The sequence below is a fragment of the Botryllus schlosseri genome, chromosome 7, assembly GCF_051294905.1.
Source record: "Botryllus schlosseri isolate E-star chromosome 7, Bs_hap1, whole genome shotgun sequence".
Taxonomy (NCBI): Eukaryota; Metazoa; Chordata; class Ascidiacea; order Stolidobranchia; family Styelidae; genus Botryllus; species Botryllus schlosseri.
Genome location: NC_137242.1, coordinates 27,966,539 through 27,987,811, shown reverse-complemented (window position 1 = coordinate 27,987,811; position 21,273 = coordinate 27,966,539). Strand labels below are relative to the sequence as shown.

General features: G+C 41.9%; 2 protein-coding genes and 1 pseudogene across 2 annotated transcripts in view; all 3 read right to left on the bottom strand.

Annotated features, from left to right (window-relative positions):
* Window positions 1–6,044: 6,044 nt before the first annotated feature.
* Window positions 6,045–8,618, bottom strand: LOC145443222 (actin, muscle 1A-like; annotated as a pseudogene).
* Window positions 8,619–10,913: 2,295 nt separating this feature from the next.
* On the bottom strand, window positions 10,914–13,650 carry LOC145443155 (actin, muscle). The gene is made up of 3 exons (XM_080321148.1): window positions 13,130–13,650; window positions 12,010–12,363; window positions 10,914–11,348 (listed from the first exon to the last, which is right to left on the bottom strand). Exons 1-3 carry the CDS (start codon window positions 13,584–13,586, stop codon window positions 11,023–11,025), a joined length of 1,137 nt encoding a protein of 378 aa, XP_080177274.1. The 5' UTR covers window positions 13,587–13,650; the 3' UTR covers window positions 10,914–11,022.
* A 6,809-nt stretch (window positions 13,651–20,459) lies between these two features.
* LOC145443219 (prolyl endopeptidase-like) overlaps window positions 20,460–21,273 on the bottom strand; it is a 39,018-nt gene continuing 38,204 nt past the window's right edge. The window contains exon 17 of the mRNA XM_080321207.1: window positions 20,460–20,779. Within this exon, the coding sequence (XP_080177333.1) occupies window positions 20,705–20,779 (75 nt within the window). The 3' untranslated portion in view covers window positions 20,460–20,704. The remainder of the gene's footprint in view (window positions 20,780–21,273) is intronic.

Sequence of the window (21,273 nt, the reverse complement as noted above, 5' to 3'; positions counted from 1 at the left end):
TGGTCTAGAGACATGCGGATGCAGTGATGCTACCCAGTAGATTGTATTTGCGACCAGCCGGGGAATAGCAGAAATTCAGGTACGCAAAAGCATATCGACGTTAAGTTAGAAACCAGTCATGTAGCAGCATTGTGCGTAGACTTCGACACATTGGGTGTAGAGATACAAATCATCTACTACGCCCATTGTGTATAGTACATACATATGTTCAGATATACGTTAACTCATCATCTGACTAGCATATTCTGTCTGTGACAAGACTGACCTCTTTTTGCCGATGGAAGTTCGACGGTTCATATCTTACATTTACTAGGTATAAATAGATAACACAGGCTGTGGCACACGATTAATGACCTTCATAAGCTGTATCTAAAAGCACAAGGAAAACGATATCAAACTTCTATTTCCTTCACCATAATCAACTCGCTTATACTATAATACACGACACAGGCGATGCAGTGAACTAAAATATCAATGCGTGGAATATACCTCACTGTTTACTCGCACTTCCTGCGCAATGAGGCGTGCAGTGCTTCGAAACGCCTGATCGATTCGTCGTGACGATGCCTGACTTTACGCCACTTATGTATGAACTACGTCGCATCAAAACAACAGAACGTCAGCATTCTTAGTGACGACGTACCGTGCGCGACGTCGAATGTCGGATGCCGTGATAATTCTGTCATCGCGGGGTGTCAACCAGCCCGGTATTTGCGCTAGCCATACCCAGAATAAGTTCAACGTGTGTTTGGAGTCCGGATTAAACCTATTACCCTACCAATAGACCAGAATTAAATTATATTTATTGCTAACAATTTTATCATTTCAATACGCCACAAGACTGCGATACAATGGAAGATAGGAAGGTGTCGAAACGACTTGGAGTAGTCTTCGGAATCAGCCATACTTGGCCTAGGCGATGTAAATAAAGAGGCATGCACGTTGCACAGTTGCGCACTGAATGAAATGTAAGAAGATAAAATAAAAGGACCGGTGACAAAAAAGGTGGTATGTGTCGGAAGACGAGATCGATATGTCAGGTCGTGGTCAGGTAAACTAGACGACTGACTAGTATTCATTCATTAGAAATTATTTGTATTTCGATTGGAATGTGGACATGGACATCGGACATGCTCGATGAATGCCGGATAGCCGGCGATATACTATTCCACAAACCAGGCCCGGTATATACATATAACTATACAGAAACATGCTAATATAACTAAATATATCTATGAGTGACTCTTGGAGGCACGTAACTTCATTTTACAATTGAGTGATATATTCGATTGAAATATACCCGAGTATCTTCGTCTGACAGTCGTCGGGGGTAATTGTCAGAAACAATTAAAGAATTGAAAAGAATGCATGTTTTTTTTTCAAATTATCCTGGTTGCTGACGATTACCAATGACAAGTCTCGGTCGAAAATATTCGAGTTTATTTCTTTACAAATATATTATACCGATTGTACACTATAATTATATAGTCGTGAACAGTGCGAAAAGCAGAAGATTTCTATGCCCATGTCTGCTACTACTACGAAATCAGGACAAAGCAAGCTAAGTTAGTTTGTTGAAACAGATCAATTCAGTTCCGACACCAGAAAAGCTCATCACAGAAAGATGTTACAGAAATTACCTCCACCTTATAGAAGTCAGATGTGACTGGCGGGTGATGATTAAATTACGTCACATAATCTTGGTATCAAAATGCACTGAAGTTGTGAAGTCACTGCACGGCGAAAAGACGTGCAGATACTGTCAATACATTGTCTTCGTAATCCAGTATGTGCCGCAACGTGACTTAAACGGCGCCTTGCCAAGTTCTCTCTCAAATGGAATGTTGTATAACGGATTGACAGGACCTATAGGCGCATTCCAAGTTGAATCGATGAATACGATAGTTACACAAGACCCGAGATAATGATCATCAATATCAACATATGCACAGTGCACACACCAAACGTTCCTATATCAGCCTACTCCATACTGATGCTCAGTCATATAAATATAGCTAGAAAGTAATTATCCGAGCAAACAACTTTGAAGTACAGAAACCATTGACCGGTACCAAGTCACTTTCCGACAGCTACCGAATCATTTATTCTCTACTGAACTGGAACTCTAAACTAGACGCGAAGACTACCTTAAAATAACAAGCGCCTTCTTAATGAACCACTGTGTTTCGCTGGTCACAGAACTCCGCTTAAAATCGATATTTGCACAGGCGGCACCACCAACACAGTAGGGTCAGCGGTTTCTGTATTCGGTTCGCCATTTTTCTGTTACTCAGATAATAACATTGTGGAATTTCTATCCAGTGATATTGATTGAACACAGGCACAGGTTTGTCATATTTTGTCGCCAATCCATCGCACGTGGACCCACTACTCTCGTCTCAAAGCGAATATCAGAGCAGATCGACCATTAGTGATATAATTTCTGATTAGTGGACTCTAGGCGAAAAGCAACTTGCACTCAGCAAAGAGATATATTGAAAACATGTCACGATACATAACTTGAATGTATGATGCCGATATTCCAGATCGGCTGAACGAGTTCAATTTCGAGGTTTCAATATACACTGGAATCGGCAAAATGCTAAAATAACAACCCTAAGTAAATTATAACTTTGATACAATTTCATAGTCGAAACATATTATTTCGCGTGTTTTGTCATGTGGTTTGGTTGGGACTTGTGCAAATGCCCGTTTGTGCAACGAGGAACATCAACATTAAATGAATATGAGAAATGCATATAGGACCAGTGAGCTTTGATTCTTACGATTATCGAATGAAGTGGACAGTGACGCATTAACAGCACACAGCCGATTTTCCACTGTGATATAAGTTAAGTAATCCTTTTATGTATTCTCATATAGTATATCTTCTTGCAGGGCCATATAAATACTTGGTAAATCTTAACAATGTCATCCGTGCATAATAATAGCTCCAGAGAGTAATATTAACATAGGCCTATGAGACGCATGGGCTTACGCAAATAGCTTACCAACAAAATGGCGGCCACATTTACGCAATGACGAGAGCATTTTAAATGATAGGTTCGTGGACACGAAATTGCTAAATTGCTTCGGAAATTGCGCAGTCAGCGCGCCGTAGGGAGTTACACGCACGCGCACCGCACACACACGCGCGCATCCGTTCTTTACATGCCTAATTATCAGGTCAATACGGGCTGTCGAAAGCCACAAGCTTTTCATCAACGACATAATATACATCATTCATCTACTACCCACTGATACATGTCATAAACCCTCAAATGCAATGTAAGGTATATGCCCCAATAGACTCCACAGTGCACAGGTAGTGAAACCACCACGAGAAAGATAGCCCGTGTTGAATTATCAAAAGCATATGCTCATGGTGAATCTTCGCTGTGTAACATGGTATTCGCTTATACGCAAAATTTCATCTTCGTATTCTTTTCAGACAAGCACGCACTTATGTATTTATTTAAATAGGCGATAAACGCCATCGAAATTCATAGAAGATGGTAGAACGATGCGTCGGGTCAGTTGCTGTGCGTCTTTGCTTTCCGTACTCGATGCACCGTATTCCGTAGTCCAAATGCAAGACAGCTTATTCTGACTGAGCGCTGCGCTGTCGGGAAGCATTAACGACGACCGAGAGCCTTGCACGATTCTGAAGTGAGACATGCTCTTGCGATTGTGAAAAGATTTTCAAAACATCATACAATTGCTGTCAAGGTATTATAGCTGAATATCTACTGACTTTATTGGAAGAATGATGTTACAGTTATACATGTGAGAGGGGAATATAGTAAATCATTTGTGTCCTATACAACTTTGAAGGCTGCAAAATACGTAGCAGAGACAGCGGCGTCTGGTGTATTATTTCCGTTTTAAGCTATACGATTACAAATGCGCTCAGCGCTCGCGCGAACACACACACGCGCCTTTAATCCTTCGCCTCTGCCGCGACTCGGCCGTCCTTCTCTCTCTGACATTTTGAACGCGTTCGACTGCGTACAGCGATAGCCATTTTGCCACAAGCATGAATTGAAGACGTAGTTGTCCAACAGCAATACAGTAAATAAGAGTACATACATGTGTACCAGTATGTTGTAGAAATCGAGTAGACGTACTGTATGTTATGAATCTGATAAGCAGAGTGCCGGCGAAATGTCGATATGCTTACATCAGTCGAGTATGAAGATTGTTCCCACCACGCTGCCAAAAGGCATATTGCTTTTACACACAACTAGGGCTCTGCACATTGATTCGGGTACTGGAATCTGAATCGATGAATAATTCCAATGGTTCGTGTCGAGTATTAAGAGATGTTTTCGAGTGCTGAAAAGATACGCTGCCTGACAGTAAAACTTGATTTATCAACGAGAATTGAAGTTTCGCTAGTATTTCAGATTGTGAAGACCTTTATCGGCCGTATCGCACCGGACGAAACACGTAGTACAGAGCTACGTGCGTTAGTGGAAATGATATATCAGTCGTGGTCAACCTGCAGGGGCGGGCAACTTTTCCAGTCGGCGACCTGAGATGGGAAATGAAGTAGTTGGCGGGCCGGATTACTTAATGGATGCAATAACCCCGTATTTATCCCCCTATACAAGGAATAAATCGTATATGATGTAAACCAAGTTTAAAGCAGGGGTGACCAGCCTTTTCAGCCAAAGGACCACATATGCAATTGACGAACCATTGCGCAGGCCAGTAGTCGCCGAAGGCGAGAACATTTTTCGAAGTTTATAGATCAATAATATTGTCACTCGTGTATATCGTTGGGCTCAGTTTGCAAGTACAGGACTATTCGGCGCATGGACATATCAATATCGAAAGCTTCGGCTAACATGCGACAATCTTTTTGTGCCTTGGTGAAATCGTCGACGATCTTTCTGCGAGCGCAAACGCACGGTCGCAGCATGTTAGTCGACACTTACTCTCGTAATTGCGAATATAGTAAGACTTAATCTGGTACACCGGACGTTTGTTTTTCATTTCCGGGAGAGGTAACAATATTAAAAGCAGGGAATTAAGTGACGATATATTGCGCGAAGCGTGAAGAAAATTTGTACTTCTGATAAATCTACCGCAAAATATCCTACTTTTACTTTATTGTAATGTACGAAGATCCGCCCAAAATGTGACTGACCCATGCGTCTGCCTATGCGTCGGAACTGATATTTTAGTCATCAACATCCCAAGTGTTGCGACCAGACTAATCAAATTTTTGGTTGGCCTTGCAAGTTCACAATCTGGACAATTCATTTTTGATAATATAACTAATTTCAAAAATTTCCTCGCGGGCCACGCAAATCCTTCTCACTGCGAAGATGTTGGTTGGCCGCCCCTGGTTTAAAGCATAGTGACCGAAAACAATATTTATTAAATTTATTAACCTAATGTACTTCAATAGCAGTTGAAGTTCATCAGTAATCTGTGGTCGATCAAGGCTGGCAACAAATTCTTTGAACTCTAGCTGCATGTCGGATGTAGAAACCCTTAATAAAGACCGCACATGAACATTACTTATAGGAACACAGCCTTGTGTTGTTAATGTTCATGGTCGAAAATGTTTGCTCACAAAATCTGTGTAATGTCGACCCGAACAGAGCAAGTAGTCTCATGCCATCTTTCGCAGGTTCGCAAACTTGGATTCATTTTGTGACGCATAACATTTGTCAATACTTGCAGATCAGAATGTCACTTTCAGGGCAAAAACTGTCTGCCGTATGTTGCCCGCCTCTGAAAAAGCATTGTCACAAAGTGCAATGAAGTATTATTATGCTCGAAAAAAGACCAAATCATTTTAATGTGATTTAGAATTAGCTATATAATCTATATGGCCGCATAAAAGGTATTTTCGATATCATTCGTAATGTTATGGCGTGTTACGAGTGATATAGCCTACTCGAATACTCAACTTGAATCGAAGCATAACACGCGATTCGGAATCGAATCCCGCAGCGCAGGTTTCGATTTTGCGCGCTGATAGCGAAATAATTTATTTCTACAAGCGTGAGAGCCAGTATACTATCCACAACACATATTCACACTCTTGACAAACCGTGCAATACTTTCTAACGACAAAACAACTTCTGATTTTCGCAATTAAAGAGTCATTATTACACACGCACAAAACACAATCAAGGACATGCGTATTAGAACAGCATGTTGAGTTTCCAAACATAGAAAGGATACTATAAACTCAGGTAAGTCTTCTATGTACTATTGAAGGACCTTCTTCATCATACATCTGTCTCGTGAAGCGCATTTGCCGGAAGGCGGATTTCGACGCAAAGACGGACCCACCGATCCAGGCGGAGTTCGTACGCTCTGATGGAGCGATGGTCTTTATTTTTATATTGGTCGAACAAAGGCTTATAGCTGCCTCTGCATGCGATCCGCTATATTAGTATACATGGTGTTACCACCCGATAATATGATATTGGCATATAATTCTTTGCGGATGTCGTAGTCACATTTCGAGATAGAATTGGATACGGCCTCATGGACGGCAGCAGTCTCGGAACCTGTGAACAACGATGCGAGGACATGAGAAGAGGTCATGTTAGACTATTAAAAATGTGCTCAGAAGCAGACGTTGAAGTTCTGTACCTCCAAGAAGCTCTTCAGAAGCAGACTTGCACAACTAGAAAATCTTCAGCTTTTGGATTAGAATTAGTTTTAGCTACACACGTTTTTTTTCAAATTAAACTAGAAGTGGAATTATAACTACACATTTTCCCGAATTAGACTAGAATGAGAATTATAGCGACAGTTTCTTTTCCATATTAGATAAAAATTAGAGTTACTAAATTATCGAAAACGTGGCATGCAATGAAGTTGAGTTCATGTATCATATCATTCATTCTCATAAACAGGAGACTAGAAAATGTCTGTTCAGCGAGCTTGGCTCCCTTCGCACGATACAGTTCTCCTAACATTTTCAGGGAAATCAAAAATTGGATTAGGATTATACCTAAAGCATAGAAACATTTTACAAATTAGATTAGAATTACATTGCTGCCATTTTGCTCTGATAAGTCTAATAGACAGCTAAAATTATTAGTTGTCCAAGTCTGCTTATAAGTATACCTACCCAGGAGACTGGGTTGGAATAGTGCTCCAGGGCAACGGAATCGTTCATTTCCGATAGTAACGCGTTGACCGTCAGGGAGTTCGTATTTTTATCCAAGGACGAGGACGCATCAGAAGTTGCCATTTCGTATTGAAAATTGAGAGCGACACACCATAATTTATGTTTCATATCGCGAACAATTTAACGCTCTGCATCAGTGGTAACGGAGTAGCCGCGCTCATCCAGCATTTTCACGAGGTAATCCGTGCGGTCCCTTCCCGCATAATTCATGCGTTCAATAGCGTGCGGAAGGGCGTTTCCATCGTAAATAGAAACAGTTTGGGTAACACCTTCACCAGAATGCAGTACGATTCCTGTAGGCAGGAACGTTTACAGTCGATAGCAATTTGAGATGTTCAGTAGAACAGAATTTCATATTACATTTGAATTAGGGATGGTTCGAACCTTTGAAAGGTTCTGGTTCGTGTGAACGTCACGTGATGCCATATTGCTAATTAAAATCCTATATTTCCGTAAAGTAATATGTTAATGCATAACATTTCAGCTCGTGGGCCGCATTTAACATCTGAACCCATTCGCGGGTCGCACTCTGATAAAATCGTAATTGAAAGCCGAAATGCAAGCTTTTATTAGATTATGTGAAGTTACCGAAGACATGACATGGAGACTACATACACATTGAAAAAAATTAAATGTTGGTTTGATGATAACGCACATATGTCAGAAACAATATCGAAATTTTATAAGCTGGCCGCCCCAAGCTCACACCGACCTAATTTGAATAACATATTTCTATAGATCCCCGAAGCTTCATCTGAGGTTACAGCGTCAGCTACAACGCAACTAATCACAATTTTGTTTAAAGGCAATCGGTAACCCCTGATAAGTATAAGCCTCGAAAAGCCTCGTGAATGAGTAATATGAATATATAATTCAAACTAAAATGTGTAGCGAATTGTTTATAAATGCTCATGCTCACCGGTCGTTCTGCCAGATGCATACAGAGACACCACAGAAGTGATTGCTATGTACGTGACAGGGATGCTGAACGTCTCAAACATAACTTGAGCGATTTTTTTTTTCTGTTGCCTTTGGGGTTGTCTGGAACTTCAGTGATCAGCATCGGGTGGTCCTCTGGCTCGACAACGAGCTCGCTGTATATGACATGGTGCCAAATTTTCTCCATATCGTCCCAATTGGCGATGATACCATTCTGTATCGGATGGCTCAGTGTTACCACCTCACACATATTCTGGGCTTCCTCGCCAATGTACATTGTACAAGTCCTTCTTTAAGGTGCCGACTGTAGCGCCACGTTTTCGCCGTCCGATAACTGACGGTAATATCACTTTTGGTGATATGAATGCGGACCCGTTATCCCAGACAATTGGGGTTCCGTCGTTCGTACTATCAGACATCTTATGGGTTTGGGTGGAAATAGAAACTCCTGAAAATGTAACGAGTACTAACAATTGGATAATGATTTTTTCGTGCACTAGAATGATATGCTCCTTGCTATAACACGAGTTAATTTATCAACTAGCAGAACTCTGCACATATTTCATATTTCTATGACGACATAATGAGTGATATAGGCCTCACTAAAATACTCGATTGGACCCAGGGGCGGCCCACCTTTTCGGTCAAAGGGCCACATGCAATTGACGAACCAATGCGCGGGCCACTGGCCGCGCATGGCGCAAATTTTTTTTTAATAGTTTATGGGTCAATAATATTGGTACTTGATTATTGCGGGTCTGCTGTATATCGCTAGGCTCAGCTCGAAGGGACAGGACTATTCGGCACCTGGACATATCGATATCGAAAGCTTCGGCCAATAATATTCAATCATTTTGTGCCTAGGTTTCATCGTCGACGGTCTTTCTGCGAGCGAAAACGCATATGGTCGCATGTTGGACGACACTTTCTCTCGTAATTCCGAATATAGTTAGACTCAATCTGGTACATTTTCAGGAGGGGTTAACAGTATTAAAAGCAAGAAATCGAGTGAGAACATATTGCGCGAAGCGTGAGGAAAATTTTTACTTTGGATAAATCTACCGCAAAATATAATAGTTTATTGTAATTTACCAAGATCTGCCAAAATGTGACTGGCCGTAGGATCTACCAATGCGTCGGAACTGATATTTTAGTCTTCAACATCACAAGCGTTGCCGCCAAAATAATCAAATTTTTGGTTGGCCTTGCAAGTTCACAATCTGGATAACCCATTTTTGATAATATAACTAATTTCGAAAATTACCTCGAGGGCCACTCAATACCTTCTCGCGGGCCACGGTTTGGCCGCCCCTGCGCTAGTGCTTTGATCCTATGCATATAGCCTAGTCTTGAACCGCAATCAAATAACTCGGGAATCTGCCAACTTCAGTTGCGAACACGGCATTTCGCCACTTGCACGCGAAAACAAGCTCTTCAGACACAATTCCGGAATATAGTCCCCGGATTCATTAAAACAACGCTTCTTATAATTTGACAGCGTGTCCGCAGGAAATACTCGTTAGCATGTAGACATTAGAGTCAGTAATGCCTAGAAGTCTCCACAAATTCGTATTTGAAGCCACATATTTTGATTATTTCCGTCATTTCCGGTCGGAAATTACACCATTGAGAAGGCGCAGACTGTTTCCATACACATCAGGGGTATCTGTAACTCTGTAGCAAAACAGTCGGTTCACAGCCTCGCCGATACTGAATTAGTCACCCTTATACACAATCTTAGTGAAGAGAGTGTTCAATTTCAATATCTAAACAAACCATCTATCACTACTAATACTCGATTCAGATTCGAGTATACTTAAATACTTGTACTCAGCCCTACCTATCTACGATCTATCGCCAAAGATCAGTGATAACGATGTAAAATAATATTCCGTAATGAATGACCATCGATTGTTGATCTGTTGAAAATGGTTATATGCAGCAATCAAAGTTTATGTCTGTTCCGTGCTGGTATAATCACGTCCGCGTGACAAGTCTTGAGTTTTGAATTCATTACCACACCATGCCTGTCTGGCATCAACGCGGACAAGACATTTCAGATTTCCCAGACTAAATACGCTTTCTGGATTTAGCGAACATAGAGGGATAGTTGGTTTCCAAGGAGTTAACAATCATCAACAAATTTGTTATAAAATTCATTTCCTAGAGAAATGGGTACATAAAGTTAAAAATACATATTACTTGTTGGTAGAAAAAATCGTACGTGTCCTCGTCATAAACTGTCTCATCTCGCACAGAAATGTGTCGATAAATGTATTTGTAATCACCTTATTTTATTTATTTCATTAATTTTTCATTGATCCTGTATGTTGTTGTTTTTGCAGTTCCAACGTTTTTCTTGTTAATTGAAGGTATTTGGGGTAACGATGTCTGTAATAAATTGCTCCTTTGATGACTTTGTGATATTGAGCCTCGCGTTTAAACCATGCATATCTCTGTGTTGCATTTCAACGAATTGCATTTTTGTTAGTTATGATATTAATTTGTACGGCTGATAAATATAGATTCTTTCTCTGTCTCTCCCCACCATGTCAGTCATTTTGTTGAGTGTGAGATATCTACCTACTCAAGGGTCTCAAACTCAAATGCGCTCGCGGGACAATTTCCTAGTTTTCGATGGCGCCGCGGACCGGAGTATCAGGGGTGTTCAATGTATTTCCAAGTAGGACTTATTTTACAGGACCTTGTAGACTGGCAGTCCACACACGCCGTAAAAATGTGATTTACCATCGTAATATTTACGGATGGCACGACAAAATCACATTTTATTGAATCGGACGTACACAGTAAATCGATCACTAAATCATTTATTCTCACAAGCGAGACGCAATACTATTACGCACATCATATTCAATAGAGATCTCTTCATGAATATTGCAATTTTTCGAATGACAGTAAACTCAGAAACACTTCCTGTGTACAATGGAAGGGCCGGCTTCGTCATATTCCTGTTTGCTGATCCACATTTGTTGGAAAGTCGACAGTGACGCAAGAATCGACCCGCCGATCCATACCGAGTATTTCCGCTCGGGTGGAGCGATGATCTTTATTTTCATAGTGCTTGGAGCGAGGGCTGTGATCTCCTTTTGCATGCGATCTGCTATACCGGGATACATGGTGGTGCCGCCCGATAAGACGTTGTTGGCGTATAAATCTTTGCGGATGTCGATGTCGCATTTCATAATAGAATTGTATGTGGTCTCGTGGATGCCAGCCGACTCCATACCTTAGGAACAAAGATGAGAAGACATAAGGTAACGCCGTATTCTTTAATAGTGTTGCGCAACATGATTCGAGTTTTTTTAATCTGAATCAAGTATTAATTCCAATGATCCGAGTCGATTAAGGACAGATGATATTTTCGAGTACTCAAATTATGCGCTCATTCCCACTAAGAGTCAAATACTTGATAGTTTTAACAGTAGTTTTGACACTATATTCTACCGTGGAAGCTTTGGATTACTGAAAGTATAGGCCCCATGCCAATAAGGGGGAATAGGGTCGTACCATAACTGAAGTTAGGCACAGAGTGAATTTATCAACGAAATGGTAGTTCTTGTGGCGTTTTCGATTGTGGAAGCCTTGTAATCTCAATTGGTCTTATTGCATCATGTCGTGATCAACCCAACGCACAGTCATCAACTTCAATGGAGTAGGCAAGTTCGAAAAAATAACGACTTATCTGTAATGTGATGTAGAACTGGTATTATATTATTTGCGGTAGCATAAAAGATGTGCTTCTGATTTTCTATTCTTTTTGACGTCCTAACGGCTGATACTCGAATGCTCAACTCGACACTAAGACTAAAATATCCTTAATTAAGAATCGAATCATTCTGGCCCTCAATTTCCCCAGCCCTATTCGTTAAATGCTTTGTAATACTTACCAATGAAGGACGGTTGAAAGAGCGTTTCAGGGCAGCGGAATCGTTCATTGCCGATGGTAATGACTTGGCCGTCAGGAAGCTCGTAACTCTTCTCTAACGATGTGGACGAAGCAGCAGTCGCCATTTCTTGTTCAAAGTCGAGTGCTACGTAGCATAATTTCTCTTTGATATCGCGTACAATTTCACGCTCGGCGGTAGTGACGAAAGAGTAGCCTCGTTCAGTGAGTATTTTCATAAGGTAATCCGTGAGATCTCTCCCAGCTAAATCCAACCTTGCGATGGCGTGCGGAAGGGCGTAGCCTTCGTAAATAGGAACATTGTGGGAGACGCCGTCGCCAGCGTCCATAACGATTCCTGTAAGCGTGTGAGTTAACAGTTACCAGTACTAGCATTGGTGTTAGCTGTTGATACAGGAGCGCGTGAACTGGGCTCCACGAGACAACCAATTTGGGGTCCGGGCACTCGTTTTCAGAGGTTGCCGAAGTAGTTATCCTCCGCACTCGAGTAGATGTAGAAGTATCAATTTGCAAGTAATTAGAAAATAAGTATTCTAGGCCTGGTTTTGCCTATAATACTGAAAATTGAAGTAGAAGTAGTTTAAAGGCATATTCACTTGAGGAAGTATTGCATGTAGGCAAAATTTACTGAAGTAGAAGCACTTCATTACTGACCACCTATGCCGTGACGGGATAGTGTTTAAATATATAATCTAGGAACTTCTATCACCTATCGTTCTGGCCAGAAATGCGATAGTTAAAGCCATTTATAGGTAAATGACTTGTAACTTCCGGTACGAAATTTTTGTCGCGGCGCACCAGACTGATAAGGTGTTAAGCGCCACATTGTCTTATTTTCACAATTAAAAAATAATAATCTAGGAACTACAAAACCAAATAATCCTTCGGTAGGGGCCTAAAAAGAGTCGAGCTTAATGTGATAACCTTTCCAACAGATCAATTCCAATCAATCAAACAATATAAATAGATATGGTCAGAGCGTGAAGATCTTTTGTAGTCTTCGACTTCTGGAATTTTTAGGGCGCACCAGTAAACTTGAAGGCGTCTGCGATCAAACACGTTTACGAACTCCCATGTTAAATAGACTGTTTCTTACTACTTACCGGTTGTTCTACCAGACGCGTACAGCGACAACACCGCCTGGATCGCCACGTACATCGCCGGTACGTTGAACGTCTCGAACATAATCTGAGTCATTTTCTCTCTGTTAGCCTTCGGGTTGAGAGGAGCCTCTGTCAGCAAAGTCGGGTGTTCTTCTGGTGCGACGCGGAGCTCGTTATACATAGTATGATGCCAGATCTTTTCCATATCATCCCAGTTTGTGATGATACCGTGTTCGATCGGGTATTTCAACGTTAGTATACCGCGCTTGCTTTGCGCTTCGTCGCCGACGTAACTATCTTTTTGCCCCATACCGACCATTACACCTTGATGTCTTGGCCTTCCCACAATAGACGGGAATACAGCTCTCGGCGCATCGTCTCCGGCAAATCCGGATTTCACGAGTCCGGAACCGTTGTCGCAAACGATAGCGGTTTGATCTTCTTCACCATCAGACATTTTGTCGGTTTGAATATACGCCGCTGAAGCAAGAACTAATGACAAGAGCAAGCGATGCTGATCTCACCATCCGACACTCTTATATACTTACTGTCCTGTTGCAGCTCGGATACGGCTGTTAACACCGATTCATGCAATTACCATCCGTATATGGTAATAACGGCTTGTATCCCGCGCCATACGTCGCTACGTAATGCCTCCAGCTTTATGTGATGACCATTCTCACTTCTGCAACCAAGGCGAGTCAACTGTGAGGCGCCTGGTTTTAAAACAGCAATAATTTAGATCAGTAATTTTAAACTGTGGTACGAGAAGTCATTTCGCAGGTGGTGCGCAGTAAACGCGTTTCATTTCAAGTAAATTACACTTTTCGCCAATCTTTAACGGTATTTCACTATGCAAGAAATTATTAATCAGGGACGGATTAGCTCGTAGGCCGCATTTGTTCCGAAATTTCCGGCGCCTTATTTGTTAATCGGCCCATGCCAATAATCTATAGGCAGTGGTGGCTTTTGGGGTGGGCGAGGTGGGCGGTCGCCCGGGGCCCCCCTGGTCGAAGGGGCCCCCCTATTTGGATTTTGCACTTTTTTCAAGGAGAATGACGAATAAACGCGGAAATCCGTGTACCAAGCAAGAATATGATTCCGTACAGATGTGTCAATCATCATCAAATCAATGCATTTGTTAGAAAAGTCCGTATCCCGACAATCATCACGTCTCTGCATGCGGTAGAATTACTTAGTTTTGATGTAGTCTATCCTTGCACACATGCAAAACAGACATGGCCGAATCCAGGACCTGGCAAACCTTTTGCGGCGGTGAAAGATAGATAATAATAACCGATGCGGAAGGGGGGTCTGGGGGCGGAGCCCCCCAGAAGTTACGGATAGATACTTATAGGGGGCCCCCCCGGTAAGTCTCGCCCAGGGCCCCCCCGTTCGTAGGGCCACCACTGTCTATAGGGTTATAGGCCTATATAGATTTGGAGTAAAGTTTAGTTTTTCGTTGATAACGCGGTAAGGAAAAGGTTAAGAACCACTGCTTTAGATACACAGTACCAACTACCAATGCTAGTTGCAGTGTATGGCGAGGAACAAAGAAATATTGGACAATCGAGAAAAATGATAGTTCTGGCTGTAAACCAGGGATGTCAAACTCAGCTTGTGTCGCTGGCACGGTCCCAACCTTTTGATCGCTCGCGGGCAAGACTCGTCAAATAATAATAATAATAATAATCACATTATTGGGCACTGTGCACATTCTTCGGAAGGCCTTGAATGCACCACTGGACTAAAATTACGCTTGTGAATCACAGCATAATTTCTGTAATTTCGATTCTTCATCTTCAATCATCTCTACCTCTGCTCTGTAACCCTTGCCAATTCTTCATCTGCTGCAATTCTGTAATCTGACTTCTCCGTGTATTGCATAGGAATAACAATTTGAATGTATTACTGAAATTTTAAAAATTTACTCCAATCTCGCCATTTTCCTTTGGGGGCAGGTTGCTCCCCGGATTATGTGTGTATCTACCAGTTTTTTACCAGTTTTACTGTGAATAAAGAAGATAATAATAATATAATAATTTATAGAGCGCCGAATATAACAATATATCATTACTACACTAGGGCGCTGTACATAAAAGGCAATAAAATATAAAAGTAAAGGATATGTATAAAAGACGAAGTGCATAGTTGTAGGGCGGAATGAACACTACTCTAGTTCGAACGCTCGTGCGAATAAAACGGTCTTGATTTTGCGTTTGAAAACATATAGCGAGTCACATAGTCTGATAGAAATTGGAAGATTGTTCCACAGAATGGCGGCCGAGGAAGAAAAGGTTCTCTCGCCGTAGGTCGATGTTCTGACTCTTGGAACGGACAAGAGCTTTTGCGACTGAGAACGTAGCGCTCTTCCGGGATTATACATTGTCACTAGCTCACGAAGATACGCTGGTGCACTTCCCTCCATGCATTTGAAGACGTACAGAAGAAGCTTGTATTCAGACCTAAATTTCACGGGTAACCAATGAAGGGATCTAAGAATCGGTGTTACGTGATCACGCTTCCTTGACCTAGTTACCAAACGAGCAGCGATGTTTTGGATCTTTTGTAGCTTGTCGATGCAATTTTGGTTGACCCCGTAAAGCAGAGCATTTCCATAGTCAAGCCGTGATATCACCAGCGACAGTATTATGGACTGATGATTCCAAACTGCTGACTCCGAGTCCATACCCTTGATTTTTACTTGAATACTTTATTATCAAGTCTATATGTTATCGTGTATTACTTTATATTACGAATCATAAGGGGCTTTACTGTAGCAACAACTTCAGTCGCAAGCAAAGGAATTCATAAAAATACGACGAAATCAGTTGACAGTTGACACATTTCTGTGCTCCATTTGCTTTAGTCGTAGCGAGGAGTCAGCCTTGCGTATATGGGTTGTGAAAAATACAAAAAGATTTAACTGTAAACCTGGACGTTGGAATTGCATCATTATAATTCAATCACAATTCGGGGTTCACTGGAGACAGAGAATCTTCTGAGTCAGAAGTTAAGCAGCAGTGCGACCACGGATTCTTTGCGAACTGTTATATTGTGTACGAAATTTCAATGCTGGTTTCGCGTTGGCGTTTTCGCTTCTGTGAATAACGACTTTTGGTCCAATTTTCCATAAAACTCTGAACTCGGTGCGTAAATATTTGCGAATTTGCTGTCATTGTTATCGACTTGTGCCTAATGGTGACTAGAGTGAAACCGCGACAGGGCAGTCGGATGATGATAATGTGGCCTATGAACATGTTCGACAGTTGCTGATTTGAGGGATAATTTAATGGAAGTACTCCTTACAAGCATTTTCCAATCTACTCAGAGTTGCTACGCGGACATGTTTAACACCCCTACTGTAAACTATGGTCCGTGGACCGTGGAATATCGCCATGCGACTCGTGAGCATGGCGATGAATGAGCAATGAGCATGTGATTGCGAACACGTGGAAATGGAGATACAAGACCATGGCACTTTATTATGGTCAAGTATAGCATCTACGGATGGTGTGAACCTCTGAAAGGTTCAGGTTCGTGTGAACGCGAACGTGACGTCATATTGCTAATTCCAACCCTATATTTCAGTGAAGTGATAGCCTATATCAGTGGTTCCCAACCTTTTTCGGCCCATCGCCCCCTTTTCAAGCTCAACATCGATCATCGCCCCCCAAATTTTGTGTACCGAAAAATGGGCATACAAACTGAAAAGGTCAACTTTCCGGCTCGGTGTCGAATTTGACACTTTTGCAACGAAATTTCCGTGGGTTGACTAAAAAAAAGGTCATCCGTTTTGACGCGTCATCGCCCCTTCGCTATTTTCGCCCCCTGTCGCCCCCTATGTCCATTTTCGCCCCCGTTGGGAACCACTGGCCTATATTAATGTACACGGCACCTAGCGATGACTCGGGCCACATAATGCCACAGTGCTGAAGTACATGTTGATGGTTTGTTTGTTTTATCCAGATAGTTGGCGCTTTTAACAACTTGGGTCATTTGCGCCCAGAACGGAAATTGCATTAACGTCAGTGTCGTTTGGGTCTTTTTCTTGTCATTTGCTGCCATCTTACCAGAGTTCGGCTCCCTCTTCCTCTGGGATTTTCAAGGCGCTGTGTATACAGTGGGATCGGCGACGACGAGCCCAGATAAACCTCCGACACATAGAAACATGGCAGAGCCGAGACTAGAACCAGCAACCATTGGTATCGTGACCGCAGTGTTTAACCAACTGCGCCACTCGCTTCCCCATATTGATGTTTTAAACGTCACCAAATGTATGAACGTGGGCAATCATGATATGTTAATCCCATAAAATCAATACCTTCCGTCGCTTTGCCGACAATTTCGATGGGGACTTGCAAGGGAATATAACAGTGGTCGGGAACCTTTTTGGTCCGAAGAGCCATATTGACCCAATTTTTTCCATTTTACCTCCCAAAGAGCCATACATGTCAATCAAGTGTTACGTCACAATTGAAAATTCGTGACGTCATTCTAGCACTAAATCGAACTCACTATACATGGGATTTGTCGTGTGTGCCCCATTTTCTCTGTAAAAACTCGTACTAGTCATGCTGGCTGCCTTGTTTGAGCATGCGATACTTGAGTTACTAGAACGTAGGTTAGTCCTAATGATCCTTTTAAATGCGTGAACTCATGATCACATGCGTAGGTGAAGCCAAACATGGTCATATTGGTCACTGCAGAGGTATATAGGCCTACCCACTGTAAGCTGTGATACATCAGGGACGCGGGGTTGGGGGAGGCAAGTGAGGCAGTGCCTTACCTGTTGTCAGGGTAGGTGAACGAATGACTATGAATGACTAGATTTTGAACATTTTCTCCCGAATTCACATAATTTGCATATTTATTGCTCGAAAATAAAGCGCGAAACGACAGGTAAGGCACAGACGGACCTAGCCTCACCATCGATAACGCGATTCATGGTAAATAGTTTAAAAGTTATTATAACTAATATCTATTAATCGAATGTATATCTATCGCACATATTCCGAAAATCTAAATAGTGATCGATTTCTCAATTCTCAAAGACGGTAATATATAACGTGGCACTGCACGCCTACATTTTATCGCCGGTACCACAGAGCTACTTATCAATCAAGAACGTGGATAGCTATGGCATTCTTTGTAATTGTGAATGTCACGTCCACGGCAGTTCAATTCGCACCGTAGATCAAGAAGACAATGTGTATTTGATAACTGTGTTGACATATGGACGCCGTCGCCATGTGCGCTATTTTCTTTGATCAATCAACGTATCGCGCAATCCAAGATTTCTAGTTGGTTACATCGAATTCGCGAGTGATATTAGTTGCCGGCGCGACAGTAACTTAAATTTGAGGATTTTGAAAAGAGGGGTCCGAGCCCCTAAACCGGAAGACGGCATTGTCTTTGCCTCTCAAAGACATATTTATACTGCCACGAGAATAATTATTCTGGCCGTGATGAAAATGTACTAACAAATTGCTACAATATTGATCAATTCAGTACAAAAATAAATTTGGCAAAGAGCCATATCTTATACCCAAAAGAGCCATATATGGCTCGCGAGCCATAGGTTCCCGACCACTGGAATATAAGGTCTAGGCCAGACCGGACTATGTATTCGGTGTCTGGGTATATTGCTATACGTTGATATTGAGCAGAGTGTAAACCGGGTTTCTATCCTTGCTACTGATATAAGTTAAAGTTATACAACAGTAGTCATTAGTCAACACACCGATCGCGTAGATTTGGTTTTTATGATACAACAATCACATGAAATCAAGATTGATCCCGTACGCCTACTAGACTTTTTACATCAGACAACGATATCAATTTCATTGATTGGTTTTAATACGCACCATTCGCTGACTACCTACATGTAGTGTGATTGCAGGCCAAGCTCACGGCAGAGAGTCTCTAAATATTCGAGCAAACATTTGTAACAACGCAAGTAATTTTTTGGGAATTGTCAAGGTGCGCGCTATTTTAGTGTCGAATTTTTATGCTGCCACCGCCAATCGCCATGTATATATTGGTCCGCAGTTGAAATACAATAAATTTCAACCAAAGATGCTATAATGAAGTGAAAATTGTATTATATGAAAAAGGGTTTGCAGTGCAGAACCTACCAAGGTTCGATTATGAACGTGAACCTCTAAATTCCCGAGGTTCACACACAGAACGCGAACCTCACGTTCACACCATCCCTGATAGCATCCCCCATGTATCCATCACAAACCGTAGGATATATAAACTAGACAGAAAGTATCCGGAGCTTGTTGAGTATAACGATATCAGTGGCAACCAATCGCAAGTACCTCCACTCCATGCTTCACCTTTTTATGTCACGTGAAGGGTGAGATCTCGACTTCTGTCGTCGTGCTCGTCACGGCAGTTTTATAGTCACTGTGCTTATACACAGTGTTTACTACTGTTTAGACTTGTATTTTCTCCAATTCCCTTCTTAGCGGAAACAGCTGTTTCTGTATTAGTGACCCAATGATCGGCAATATGATATATCTTGTTTATGTAACAACATACCCAATTGAAAAATGACGGCAGGGGTCATCGTCAAGCGGCCCACGAGGTCACATTTTGCGGCCCGTGATTTAACTTTAGAATAGCGCTAAGTAAAGTATTTTGAGATGCCGAAATTGGTTTCAGGTTACAAATATTATTGTTGCTGTTTCAAAATAAGGTATTGTCCTGTCCAACATCACTATTCCTCAGTAGCTAAAACTGCTTTGGCGATAACAATAGCATTCAATAGGGACGAATCGGCTGATATGAATGGGCGATGCAGGGAATATTGCCTTGACGTGCAATGGGCCAGACCGAGACGCTTAGAAAACGGCTTGCCCACAAGGTCGAGCTTTAGTTTTTCAGCTAGTGCCGTGTCGCGCTAGCCACAATATCGATTCCTTAGTTGCTTGAAAGCGTTGTCTGGTATTGCGCGCAGCTAATGGTTCAAAACACAATATTACTTCTTTTGTGTTAGGTGAGCAGTGTTCCATGTTAGGACCTAACGTGGTTTAAACGTGGTTGCCAAACGTATGGCCTATTTTGTCTCGATATTGCATTCTTGCGACCCGTTTTCAGTTGGTGACTCCTGATACAAAAGGTAACATATTGGCATCATGTGATTGGTGGGCGAGCAAAAGTTCTGAATCCGGTATGTTGTTTTTCCGACTACAATCGGCATTTACATCACGCCGATATTCTTCATTATACGCACGGACCACTTCTAGGCTTTTTAAAGACCCGCTAAAGAACACATCTAGCTCCATGTAATGACTATTCTTATTTCAGCACGCAAGACAAGTAAACTATCAGGTGCTTTGTATTAGAAGAGTAATACGTATAGTAACAACACTCGTCGTAGTGCAAGGCACGGAACATATATAATGACATCAAAATATCACGAAACATTTGCTACTCCGGACTAAAAACGCAATATCTTTCATATCTTTCTTGAGATATATGATGCTGGAAAGCCACTGAGTTATCTCCTTGTAGGCGCAGCTGTAATATCGGGCCGATTTCGTACGCATCTCCCACAACGTCGTATTATTTCTCGTGCGATACCCAAGTAGCCCCGGTGTTCTCGGCGATGAATCCGTAGATATCCGCGACTTCGTTAATCTGGAGGAATACAAATGATGCGACATATTTACGACTGCAGCCTTTACAACACAGTTAGGAAATAGTCAGTTAAAAATTAAAATGATAGCTAGAAAAACAATCCTTACTGTGCTATAAGAACCAGCGCAAAAACGGTGCATCATATATAAGAGGCACCACTCTGGATTTGAGATAGCATACCATAAAGCGACGAACATGAATTCGACATGAGTCTGTCGGAGAGTTCGATATGACGGATTGTTGTCCGGTAATCTGACTAGTAAAAATTCTTCTCGCAAAACTCAACGAAAATGGAAACATAACAGTCCAACCGATAGCCATAAAATCCACATCGCAGTGATCGCCAGAGCATAACAAACGACGTCACAGACATTCCAAAGTATTGATTCGTGAGCGGTGCGTCAAAATGGCGTTCGAGAACAGGGCTCGACTCATCAGGTGGAATATGTGGTGGTCCGGTCAATACCGAGAATGCTATTACCGAGAATGACCAT

Coding starts and splice junctions, on each gene's coding strand:
- LOC145443155 (XM_080321148.1), bottom strand. CDS start 13,586: ATGTCTGATGGTGAAGAAGATCAAACCGCTATCGTTTGCGACAACGGT. Junction 12,364..13,129: donor CGCGTCTGGTAGAACAACCG/GTAAGTAGTAAG, acceptor ACACGCTTACAG/GAATCGTTATGGACGCTGGC. Junction 11,349..12,009: donor CTTTCAACCGTCCTTCATTG/GTAAGTATTACA, acceptor TTTGTTCCTAAG/GTATGGAGTCGGCTGGCATC.